At 42.0% G+C, this 12,483-nt stretch overlaps 1 protein-coding gene across 1 annotated transcript in view; it reads right to left on the reverse strand.

The window, feature by feature from the left end:
* LOC137642772 (putative inorganic phosphate cotransporter) overlaps positions 1–12,483 on the reverse strand; it is a 67,201-nt gene that overhangs the window by 12,644 nt on the left and 42,074 nt on the right. The window contains exons 9-10 of the mRNA XM_068375618.1: positions 6,747–6,880; positions 3,835–3,942 (exon numbers count right to left, since the gene is read on the reverse strand). Coding sequence (XP_068231719.1) covers positions 3,835–3,942; positions 6,747–6,880 — 242 coding nt within the window. The remainder of the gene's footprint in view (positions 1–3,834; positions 3,943–6,746; positions 6,881–12,483) is intronic.

A 12,483-nucleotide genomic window follows, 5' to 3' on the forward strand; every position in this document is an offset into this window, starting at 1 on the left:
GTTCAGCAACGTCCTCATCAGAGGGTTCCTCATCCGAAACTGATGAGGAAACGGCAACGGAGTGGGCAACGTCTGGCTCGCTGAATCCGGTCGCACTGGTGGATGCGTGACGGAGCCGGACGCAATATCATGGAACTGCTGCACAGTCTGTGAACTGTCAACAACCATGGGTGCGCGAGGAAGCACAGCGTCAACCCGAGACTGTCTAGACCGTCTGGGTTGTGCAGTCAACACCCTACCGGGTTGCTGAGGTTGACGCACTGCCTCAAAACAAGTCACCACTGCTGGTTGTTGAACGTCCTGAACGTCAACAACAACCTCCGAGCGTCGCTTAATGTCAACGTGCGGCTGGCAACCCACACTGGGTCGCATCGGTGGAGGAACCACCTCAACTGGCAGACGCGAGTAGGTTACCTCAGCGTCAACAGGACGCACAACCGACCGGTTGGAAGGTTGTTGGCCAGAAGGTTCTTCTCCGCATTTAAGTCCTCTATCAAGGACGCAAGCTTGGACTGCATGTCTTGCAGCAAAGCCCATTTAGGGTCTACGGGAGCAGGTGTGGCCACAGACGGGGTTAGCGACTGAGGCGGAACCGTTTACCATCCCTGAAAGCCTTGTTATGCGTGACATAATAGTACAGCAAAACTTCAAAGGCTCGACAACAGCTGTGAAGTTGACCTGTAAACAACTTGGAGCGTCTCCTGGCTAGGCGCCAGGGAGAGTCTACCAGAATTGAGAAGTCTATCTGGGCAGAGACATGAACTCCCAAGCCGAGAACTTCTCTCGTGTCATATCAGACTCTCGCTCTATAAACCAGTTTAAAAGAAGGGAAAGCAAAGGCTGTATCCCCCAAACTCCTCCTGGTGAAAAACCAGTCGCCTAGCCAACGTAACGCTCTCTAGGAGAGCGAGAGAGCACTAGCTTAAAAACAACGGCTTCGAAGTAGCTAGGCCTAGTGTAAGCTCAGACGTTTAGGCGAACGAGGAGCAGCAGTTACAAAAAGATCCGGACGAAGATCCTTAAAAAAATCATCATGATTTAATTAAAGTCCATAGGAGGCTAAGCAGCTTTAGGCTCCTCTCCATCTGACAGAGTCCTCAAGGGAATATCAGTAGGAGGGAGAACAGCAACTTCCTCATCTACAGGAACCTTGTCCGATAAAAGCTGAGTCTCTCACTGGTGCATTAGTAGCGGACCAGAACGCAACGTCATGTAACTGCTTGACAGTCTGTGAACTGTCAACAACTGAACTGTCAACCACAACAGGTGCGTGAGGACGCACAGCGTCCACTCGAGACTGCTTTGACTGCCTAGACTGAGCAGTCAAAACAACTCTAGAATGCGGAGGTTGACGCACAGCGTCAAAACAAGTCAACTCCGATTGTTAGTGAACGTCTTGAACGTCAACAGGAGCATCAGCCAGTGGCCTAATGTCCAAATGTGGCTGAAAAACCACACGAGACCGCATCGAGTGTGGTTCTAAACAACCTGACTGACGTGACTAAGCTACGCCAACGTCAACAGTAAGCACAAAGGAATGTTAGGTTGGCTGAAAGCCAGGATATCGATGAGATAAACGGCTAGACTCAACGGACTAATCGGCAGAATAGTCTTCCATAAGGGAGGCAAGCATATACTGCATGTTTTGCCATACAACCCCTTAAGGATCAATAGAAATGGTTGTGGTAATAGACGAGGGTAACGTCTGTGACCGCAACACTTTGCCTACAAAAAAAGACTCTCGGAGTCTGTGTTACGCTTTTGTTAGGCGGCGAGCAGTTATCCGATGACTGCATAGGGTCAGAGCTGTCCTAATGGCTGTAACCAGGACGCTGGACCTGTCCTGAAAGGACTGACTTTCGCTTAAGGGCTTCGAAACCTTGTGACAGGTTTCTTATGCGAAAAGCCTACGGATGGCGAGGAGAAACAACGTCTCTCTCGTCTTATGGTAGGGGAGATCTTGGTAAGATACACCCGATACCATAGAGGGAAAACGTCTGTTCGTTGGTCAAGGCCTCTCGAACCCATAAGTCGTTTGACATTACTTCTCCCCTGGGCTTGGGAGCTTGTAAGAGGTCCCGGACTAGGTGAACGACAGGCACGAACAGACGAACCCTCGGACGCAACACTGTAACACTTTGCGCCTCGGACGCAACACTGTAACACTTTGCGCATATCACTTTATCACTTCGATTTTCTGTTTTGCACTTATTTCTACCTGAAACACGCAATTCTACCCTTCATTAAAAGGTAGTAATTGCGAAATTAGTCGTATAATGCAAGCTCATAATACCAGCAAAAAACAGAAAACATATTTTAAGATAAAAAGAAAAATCAGTGGCTGGGAAAGAGACTAAACACTAGTTCATATAACTACGTTTTTAATCTCTCACCGCACATAGCCTGGGGACGAGAATAAAAACCTAAAAACGTTTTATCCTTCCTCCCCGTACAGCGACTAGGGACGTGAGTAACACGAGAACAACGTTACCCGCTTGAACGGAACGTTTTCTCTCCTCTCTCTCCCTCCGTCTCTATCTCTCTCTCTCTTTCTCTCTTGATTTCGCACCTAAGAGAAGAGCCCAATTATATTTCGTCAAAAAAACATGTTATTTGACTAAAGGAAAAAACTGAAAGGTTTTTCAAATAAAAACTTCCTTTAAAATAGAATTTAAAACATTTAAGCTAAGAAAGAATGAACAAAACGTCAGAATCGATTTACTCTTACTGCAAAGTGAAACCGTGATACACTCTCTCTCTATCGTAACGATAGAGCGCATGTTGAACGTCCTGAACGTCAACAACTGCGTAGCATAAATAAACTAAACATTAGTTCATCTTTGAAAACAGTACGAAGACTATCAAAGAAATTCTTTCATAAAATATTACGTTTAAAAAGTTTTAAATCCTTAGCTCTTTAAAAGCTAAAGACGATATAAAGGGCTCAACGTTGATTAACTTCGGTTTCCAAGTTAGGACCGCCTATTCTCAGGAAAGGTCTATATAAACAAAGCATTAAAATTTATTTTTATATGTTTATAAAAAATGGAAAGTTAATCGAAGAGGCCTAATAAAGGCGGAGAGATATAAAATATATATAGGAAAATCTATAACGTGATAAGATAATTACTAAAAGCTTAAACACACTTCCGTCTAAGGGAAGGGTCGGCCATTTAAAAGTGAAAGAAAGTCCATACTCTCTTTGTCACCATAATTAAATCTATCCAAAACGAGTTCAAGTTTTAAGATGAAGATAAAACACCTGCATAGCGAAAACTCAAAACTAGAATATAGTACTTCACCAAATAGTTGTGAAAACAAATCCAGTTAGCAACAGCGAATTAGTAGGTCTTGCCGGTAGCCCGACAGAGAGAAAATTGAGTTCTTTGTTTACAATGAGTAGTGGGTATCTGAACGACAGATGGCGCTGTTGAGTACACCCCCTACCTGTGTAGCGATCGCTGGCGAATTTTTCCGTAGAGTTTTTCTGTCGAGCAACAGAGTTGCAGCTATTATAATCACCGGCTAAGTTAAATATTGAAAAATCAAACAGCAAATTTAAAACACTACAAGAATTAGTTCACAGTATAAGTATGTCAATCTAAGGAATATTAAACAACAAATTTGAGACACTGCAAGAATTAGTTCACAGCATAAGTATAATGTCAATCTAATACATATTAAACAGCAAATTTAAAACACTGCAAGAATTAGTTCACAGTATAAGAATAATCTCAATCTAGTTATCTAACCTACTGAAAATAGAGTGAATTACTTCTAGCAATGCATATTTTTCATAATATACAAAGGCTAATCAAAAGAGCACTAATTTACCTGGTTATTAATAATTGCTCCCGTAACAACAGGAGCCAGAAAACCAGGAATTGTTGCAAGAGTATTGGATATACCTGTCAGTGTTCCAGCAAAATTGGGAGCCAATTCCTGAAAGCAAAAGTTTTGTTGAGCAATGGATGAAACTACCAATATCTTAAGTTTATTTTCCTCCTTGTCATAAACATGGTATTAAAAAGTAGTAATAATAATTGTTTCTATGAAATTCTATTGGCATTCATGTGGCTTCTATCTGGAAGCTGGTTAAATGCTGACGTCTACCCTAAGACTAAAAAGTTTCTTGTTTACATTCCATGTAATACCCTGCCCCCTATTGTAGTACACTATTGGGATCATTAAGTGTATGGCCATACTACTGTGTGGGAAAACTATATCCCTTTGTCTTTCAGTTCCCTTTGTCAAGATAGAGACAACAGCTCTACCCACTATCCAGATTACGATATTGTGTTTAAGGAAGTTCTTTAGAAACTTGTTATTCAGATTAAATAGGGGATGTCTTCTTCTGGCTTGTCTATGCCTTCTTGTGAGGCTTGTTCAAGGGATTCATTGCTAGGAAATAAGGATCATCATTCCTTGATATCATTAATAAATTTTACCCCCTTAGGAGTGTTTAGTTTTATCATTTTTATTCTTGATGCGAGTTATTATTCTTTCTTAGTTTACGGTGAAATACCGTCATATTAGTTTCAAGTAAACCTCTCTCTCTGGTAGTTAAATTACATACTTAGGCTAGGTAGATTTCTTAGATCTTCCCTTCACTATCTCACCCTAAAAGTAATGTGGGACACAGCAATATGAATGTCAGTGGAGGATCATAGAAATGAAAAGCCTTTCAATGATAAAAATTATTCATTTCTAAACTTATCTGACATTCATAAATGTGGCATCGCCGCCTACCCACTGACTAGTGGTGTCAAGATACTATTGAATTACTATTGACTTTGAAACTGAAAGACAAATGGTTTATCCACACAGTAGTATTACTATATACAGTACCTCCATATGATCCCAATACTAAACTAGAGGGATAAGGATATTACAAGGAAAGAAAACGGAATTTTAGTTTTATTCTATGGTAAACGTTGATATTTAACCAGCTTTGATTAAGTCAATATGAATACCAGGTGATTATAGAAATTACTAATTTCATCACTAAGTTAATGCAGGGGACAAAAGGAGCTTTTTAGCATAGATTAACCTGCTACACTTGCCATATTTTTTGTCAATAATAATACTATTATAACAGAAACAACGACCACAATGCAGCAATAATAATACCAAAAATACAATAATGATAAATATAATGAGAATGATGATGATGATGATGGTAATATTAATAATAATATCTTTTATTCAAAACTTTTTTTTTCAAGTGTAAAGCTTAAACACCTACATACAGTACAGTCCTGTAATAATATTTCCATGTTCTTGAGTGTTATAAAATACAGTTAAGAACTTCAGATTTTTTATCTTCCTCCTATTCTAGGTAGAATATTAAATATCTATATATCCATGTTATTTTCTATTGCTATAAATGAGCTTTCTTCAAAAAAAGGGTTAATTTAAAGTCCATCTACATGAAACGCTGAATGTATCTTACCCTTGACTAACGTTATACAAATTTACTAAAAGATTTTAAAAGCCTCATATTGATTTAGATGGCAGATTTATATTCATATACAACCTAAGATAATAAAATCTATATTTCAGTAATCTAAACTGAGAAAGTTTCATCCAAGACCAATTTCTTAAAATTACTCCTGTTATGTATACAGTACATGAAAGGCAAAATATTAGTACAAAGTTTTTTAAACCTTTTATATATAAAATTTACACATATGTTAATGGCGAATAGTTTGTAAATAAAAAAAAAAATATCTCATTCTACAGGTCCTTGCAAGCTATCTAACTTGATATTGGACTGCTGCATTTTACAACTCCTTTTGACAATAAAGCCTGTGAAATTGATTACCTAGTAATGTATAGTAATATACTACTGTCAACCAAAATTCATAACCCAATTGTAAAAAGTTTGATGTTTCATTTTGAAGATGACATGAGATCTCAGTTTGCTTTAAGAATCTAGAATATTCTAAAGTTCTTTATACTTATGATTTTGCACTGATATTCTAACAACATGTAAGAAAAAGAAATGGACATGGGTTAGACACATACTGAGAATGACAGATATTAGATGAACTTTAATAACAACAGAAGAGGTCCCTAGATATTGCTAAAGAAGCAGGGGAAGCAAGAGATGATGGATGGATTAACAAACTAAGAAAATATGCGAGTATAAACTGCCATAGAAAGACCATAAACAGACATGAGCGGAAAGACATGTCTAGGGACTTCGTTCTGTAGGGGACTATTTATGACTGATGATGATAACTAATAACAAATGTCTTTTAATTCTATATTACAGTACTACTCAATCAATGCTTCAAAGACATACTCACATAGTAAATTTACAAGATATGGGAAGCATTACTGTAAGCATTCTATGTGGAACATTGTGTAATACTAGGTGTCTAACTTACAAACTTAATCGGTTCCAAGTAGTTTGTAAGTCGATTTTCTTTAAATTTTGGCCTAGGGTAGGCCTAACATGAATCCCATGCCTATGATTTCCAGCTACAAAAGTCAACAAAATAGTCGGGTTTCATATGAAATAGGTATCAAGTTATTATAAATGACGTTACGCTTATTGTGTTAAATAATACAATATTGTTTTATTACAGCATCACTATCTTATCTTTAATATTTTCAGTTGGATTTGTGCTTGTATCTCTGAATGTTTGAATGTTTTCAAGTTGAGGACCTTCTGTATCTATAAAATAAAAGGAAGACTGTCTTTACTACAATCATACAGAAAACAGGAGGACACTTCTTACCTGGAATGCACAATGGAACCCACAGAAAGTAGCCCCTGAAGCTCCTACTGCGATACAAATAAGGGCAACAGCAAGTCGGCCATTACAACCTGCCCAAGGCACGAGCAACACAGACACCATTGGAATATAATTACCTGCCAAAGAAATAATATAATACTGTATTCTACTATTCTGAATTTAAAGAATATGAGGGATACTGTCACTAGATCATTCCTCCTTGCCATGCAGTAATTATTGTATATTATTTTAATGAAACTTCCTGGAATTCATGAGCTATTAATTTTTGTTTATAAATAGTTTCCAGCTAGACCAAGGGCATTGTAATCGTGCTTAGTATTGAAGAGTAAGACTAGTTTTTATATTTAGTACTGCAACAGAAAGACAACAGTTTCTCTCAGTTTTATTTGGTTGACTATTACTTGAAACTGCTATTTTATTTTACACAGTAATTTAACTCTGTTAGTAAACTAGTTTATCATATAGGTTTTATGCCAATTACATTTTAGGGAGGTAACTAAAGATGGTAGGAAATTTTAATTTTGATTGATAATAAAAGTGGGTCCGGTAGTGCCTTCTTTGGAAGGGATTTTAGAGTCGTCTGAAGTTGCAAAATTCTATGAGGCTGTAGCTTCTTCAGTGAGATATGGTTCGTTTTGTATTCTATTCGATAACAGAAAACCGTTCACGTCAGATTTGTGGGTGTTAGGATTTTCAACTACATGTTCTGGATAAGCTTTCCCGCTCTTCAAGAATGCAGCAAACATCAAAATTTCCACAAAAGGCATTTCCACCAGGATGAACAAATCCTTAATTGAGTGGTAAAATGATATTTTAATTATAAAATAAATTTTTGAATATACTTACCCGGTGAATATATAGCTGCAACTCTGTTGCTCGACAGACAAAAACTGTACAAAAAAAAACTCGCCAGCGATCGCTACACAGGTTGCGGGTGTGCCCATCAGCGCCAACTGTCGGCCAGATACCAAACTCCATGTAAACAAAGACTCAATTTTCTCCTCATCCCACTGCGTCTCTATTGGGGAGGAAGGGAGGGTCCTTTAATTTATATTCACCGGGTAAGTATATTCAAAAATTTATTTTATAATTAAAATATCATTTTTAAATATTTGACTTAGCCGGTGAATATATAGCTGATTCACACCCAGGGTGGTGGGTAGAGACCAGTTAAATATGTTTACATCTTATGAGCTAAGAGTTTTTATTTCATTTTAGAAGTTATCAAAATAACAAAAACAAAATAAATAGGTACCTGGTAAGGAAGTCGACTTAGACGATTACTCTGCCTTATAAGTACGTCTTCCTTACGGAGCCTCGCGATCCTCTTAGGATGCTGACAGACCCCTAGGAGCTGAAGTATCAAGGGCTGCAACCCATACAACAGGACCTCATCAAACCCCTAATCTGGGCGCTCTCAAGAAATGACTTTGACCACCCGCCAAATCAACCAGGATGCGAAAGGCTTCTTAGCCTTCCGGACAACCCATAAAAAACAACATTTCAAGAGACAGATTAAAAGGATATGGAATTAGGGAATTGTAGTGGTTGAGCCCTCACCCACTACTGCACTCGCTGCTACGAATGGTCCCAGTGTGTAGCAGTTCTCGTAAAGAGACTGGACATCTTTCAAGTAAAAAGACGCGAACACTGACTTGCTTCTCCAATAGGTTGCGTCCATTATACTTTGCAGAGATATATTTTGCTTAAAGGCCACGGAAGTTGTTACAGCTCTAACTTCGTGCGTCTTCACCTTAAGCAAAGTTCGGTCTTCCTCACTCAGATGTGAATGAGCTTCTCGTATTAACAATCTGATAAAGTCTGACCAAGCATTCTTTGACATAGGCAAGGATGGTTTCTTAACTGAACACCATAAAGCTTCAGATTGGCCTCGTAAAGGTTTAGTACGCTTTAAATAGAACTTAAGAGCTCTAACAGGGCATAAGACTCTTTCTAGTTCATTGCCTACGATCTCCGATAAGCTGGGAATATTGAAAGATTTAGGCCAAGGCCGAGAAGGCAGCTCATTTTTGGCTAGAAAACCAAGTTGCAGCGAACAAGTGGCTTTTTCCGACGAAAATCCGATGTTCTTGCTGAAGGCATGAATCTCACTGACTCTTTTAGCCGAGGCTAAGCATACCAGGAAAAGAGTCTTAAGAGTGAGATCTTTCAGGGAGGCTGATTGTAACGGCTCCAACCTGTCTGACATGAGGAATCTTAGTACCACGTCTAAATTCCATCCAGGGGTAGCCAAACGACGCTCCTTGGTGGTCTCAAAAGACTTAAGGAGGTCTTGCAGATCTTTATGTTGGAAAGATCTAAGCCTCTATGCCGGAAGACCGATGCCAACATGCTTCTGTAGCCCTTGATAGTGGGAGCTGAAAGGGATCGTCCTTTTCTCAGGTATAAGAGAAAATCAGCTATTTGAGCTACAGAGGTACTGGTCGAGGATACAGAAACTGACTTGCACCAGTCTCGGAAGACTTCCCACTTCGATTGGTAGACTCTAATGGAAGACGCTCTCCTAGCTCTAGCAATCGCACTGGCTGCCTCCTTCGAAAAGCCTCTAGCTCTCGAGAGTCTTTCGATAGTCTGAAGGCAGTCAGACGAAGAGCGTGGAGGCTTTGGAGTACCTTCTTTACGTGTGGCTAACGTAGAAGGTCTACCCTTAGAGGAAGACTTCTGGGAACGTCTACTAACCATCGAAGTATCTCGGTGAACCATTCTCTCGCGGGCCAGAGGGGAGCAACTAACGTCAACCTTGTCCCTTCGTGAGAGGCGAACTTCTGCAGTACCTTGTTGACAATCTTGAACGGTGGGAATGCGTAGAGATCCAGATGTGACCGATCTAGGAGGAAAGCATCTATATGTATTGCTGCTGGGTCCGGGACTGGAGAGCAATAGATTGGAAGCCTCTTGGTCAGCGAGGTTGCAAAGAGATCTATGGATGGTTTACCCCAAGTGGCCCAAAGTCTCTTGCACACATCCTTGTGGAGGGTCCATTCGGTTGGAATTACTTGCCCTTTCCGACTGAGACAATCTGCTATGACGTTCAAGTCGCCTAGGATGAACCTCGTTACTAGGGAGATGTCTTGACCTTTTGACCAGATGAGCAGGTCCCTTGCGATCTCGTACAACGTCAGTGAGTGGGTACCTCCTTGTTTGGAGATGTACGCCAAGGCCGTGGTGTTGTCCGAGTTTACTTCCACCACTTTGCCTCGAAGGAGATACTCGAAGCTTTTCAAGGCCAGATGAACTGCCAACAGCTCCTTGCAGTTGATATGCATGCTCCTCTGACTCGAGTTCCACAGACCTGAGCATTCCCGACCATCCAGTGTCGCGCCCCAGCCCAAGTCCGATGCGTCCGAGAAGAGAACGTGGTGGGGAGTCTGAACAGCCAGGGGAAGACCCTCTCTTAGGTTGATATTGTCCTTCCACCAAGTCAGACAAGACTTTATCTTTCCGGAAATCGGGATCGAGACCGCTTCTAGCGTCTTGTCCTTTTCCAGTGAAAAGCCAGATGGTATTGAAGAGGATGGAGGTGTAGTCTTCCTAGTGATACAAACTGTTCCAGGGATGACAGCGTCCCCACCAGACTCATCCACAGCCTGACTGAGCAGCGTTCCTTCTTCAGCATCTTCTGGATGGATAGCAGGCCTTGATCTATTCTGGGGGCTGATCATCTTGTTGTTCAGCAACGTCCTCATCAGATAGTTCCTCATCCGAAAACTGATGAGGAAACGGCAACGGAGTGGGCAACGTCTGGCTCGCTGAGTCCGGTCGCACTGGTGCATGCGTGACGGAGCCGGACGCAACGTCATGGAATTGCTGCACAGTCTGTGAACTGTCAACAACCATGGGTGCGCGAGGAAGCACAGCGTCCACCCGAGACTGTCTAGACCGTCTGGGTTGTGCAGTCAACACCATACCGGGTTGCTGAGGTTGACGCACCGCGTCAAAACAAGTCGCCTCTGATGGTTGTTGAACGTCCTGAACGTCAACAACCACCTCCGAGCGTCGCTTAACGTCAACGTGCGGCTGGCAACCCACACTGGGTCGCATCGGTGGAGGAACCACCTCAACTGGTAGACGCGAGAAGGTTACCTCAGCGTCAACAGGACGCACAACCGACCGGTTGGAAGGTTGTTGGCCAGAAGGTTCGGCAGCAACCTTCTCCGCATTAAAGTCCTCTATCAAGGACGCAAGCTTGGACTGCATGTCTTGCAGCAAAGCCCATTTAGGGTCTACGGGAGCAGGTGCGGCAACAGACGGGGTTAGCGACTGAGGCGATACCGCTTTCCATCCCTGAAAGCCTTGTTTATGCATGACATAATTGTACAGCAAAACTTCAAAGGCTCGAAAACAGCTGTGAAGTTGACCTGTAAAAAACTTGGAGCGTCTCCTGGCCAGGCGCCAGGGAGAGTCTACGAGATTTGAGAAGTCTATCTGGGCAGAGGCAGGAACTCCCAAGCCGAGAACTTCTCTCGTGTCATATCAGACTCTCGCTCTATAAGCCAGTTTAAAAGAAGGGAAAGCAAAGGCTGTATCCCCCAAACTCCTCCTGGTGATAAACCAGTCGCCTAGCAGACGTAAAGCTCTCTAGGAGAGCGAGAGAGCACTAGCTTATAAACAACGGCTTCGAAGTAGCTAGGCCTAGTGTAAGCTCTGACGTTTATGCGAACGAGGAGCAGCAGTTACAAAAAAATCCGGCCAAAGATCCTTAAAAATCAGCATGATTTAATTAAAGTCCAAAGAGGGCTAAGCAGCTTTAGGCTCCTCTCCGTCTGACAGAGTCCTCAAGGGAATATCAGTAGGAGGGGGAACAGCAACTTCCTCATCTAAAGGAACCTTGTCCGATAAAAGCTGAGTCTCAAGCAAGGGAGAGACCTACCGTGGTGGCAATGCTTTACAAGCAGAGTCCACACACACAGGTGCATTAGTAGCGGACCAGGACGCAACGTCATGTAACTGCTTGACAGTCTGTGAACTGTCAACAACTGAACTGTCAACAACAACAGGTGCGTGAGGACGCACAGCGTCCACTCGAGACTGCTTTGACTGCCTAGACTGAGCAGTCAAAACAACTCTAGAATGCGGAGGTTGACGCACAGCGTCAAAACAAGTCAACTCCGATTGTTAGCGAACGTCCTGAACGTCAACAGGAGCATCAGCAAGTGGCCTAACGTCCAAATGTGGCTGAAAATCCACACGAGACCGCATCGAGTGTGGTTCTAAACAACCTGACTGACGTGACTTAGCTACGCCAACGTCAACAGGATGCACAAAGGAACGTTAGGTTGGCTGAAAGCCAGGATATCGATGAGATAAACGGCTAGACTCAACGGACTAATCGGCAGAATAGTCTTCCATAAGGGAGGCAAGCATATTCTGCATGTCTTGCCGTACAACCCATTAAGGATCAACGGAAATGGTTGCGGTAAGAGACGAGGGTAACGTCTGTGACCGCAACACTTTGCCAACAAAAAAGACTCTCGGAGTCTGTGTTACGCTTTTGTTAGGCGGAGAGCAGTTTTCCGATGACTGCATAGGGTCAGAACTGTCCTAATGGCTGCAACCAGGATGCTGGACCTGTCCTGAAAGGACTGACTTTCGCTTAAGGGTCTCGAAACCTTGTTACAGGTTTCTTATGCGAAAAGCCTTCGGATGACGAGGAGAGAAACGTCTCTCTCGCCTTATGGTAGGGGAGATCTTGGTAAGA

This window comes from Palaemon carinicauda, chromosome 6 (assembly GCF_036898095.1).
Source record: "Palaemon carinicauda isolate YSFRI2023 chromosome 6, ASM3689809v2, whole genome shotgun sequence".
In the NCBI taxonomy this organism is placed as follows: Eukaryota; Metazoa; Arthropoda; class Malacostraca; order Decapoda; family Palaemonidae; genus Palaemon; species Palaemon carinicauda.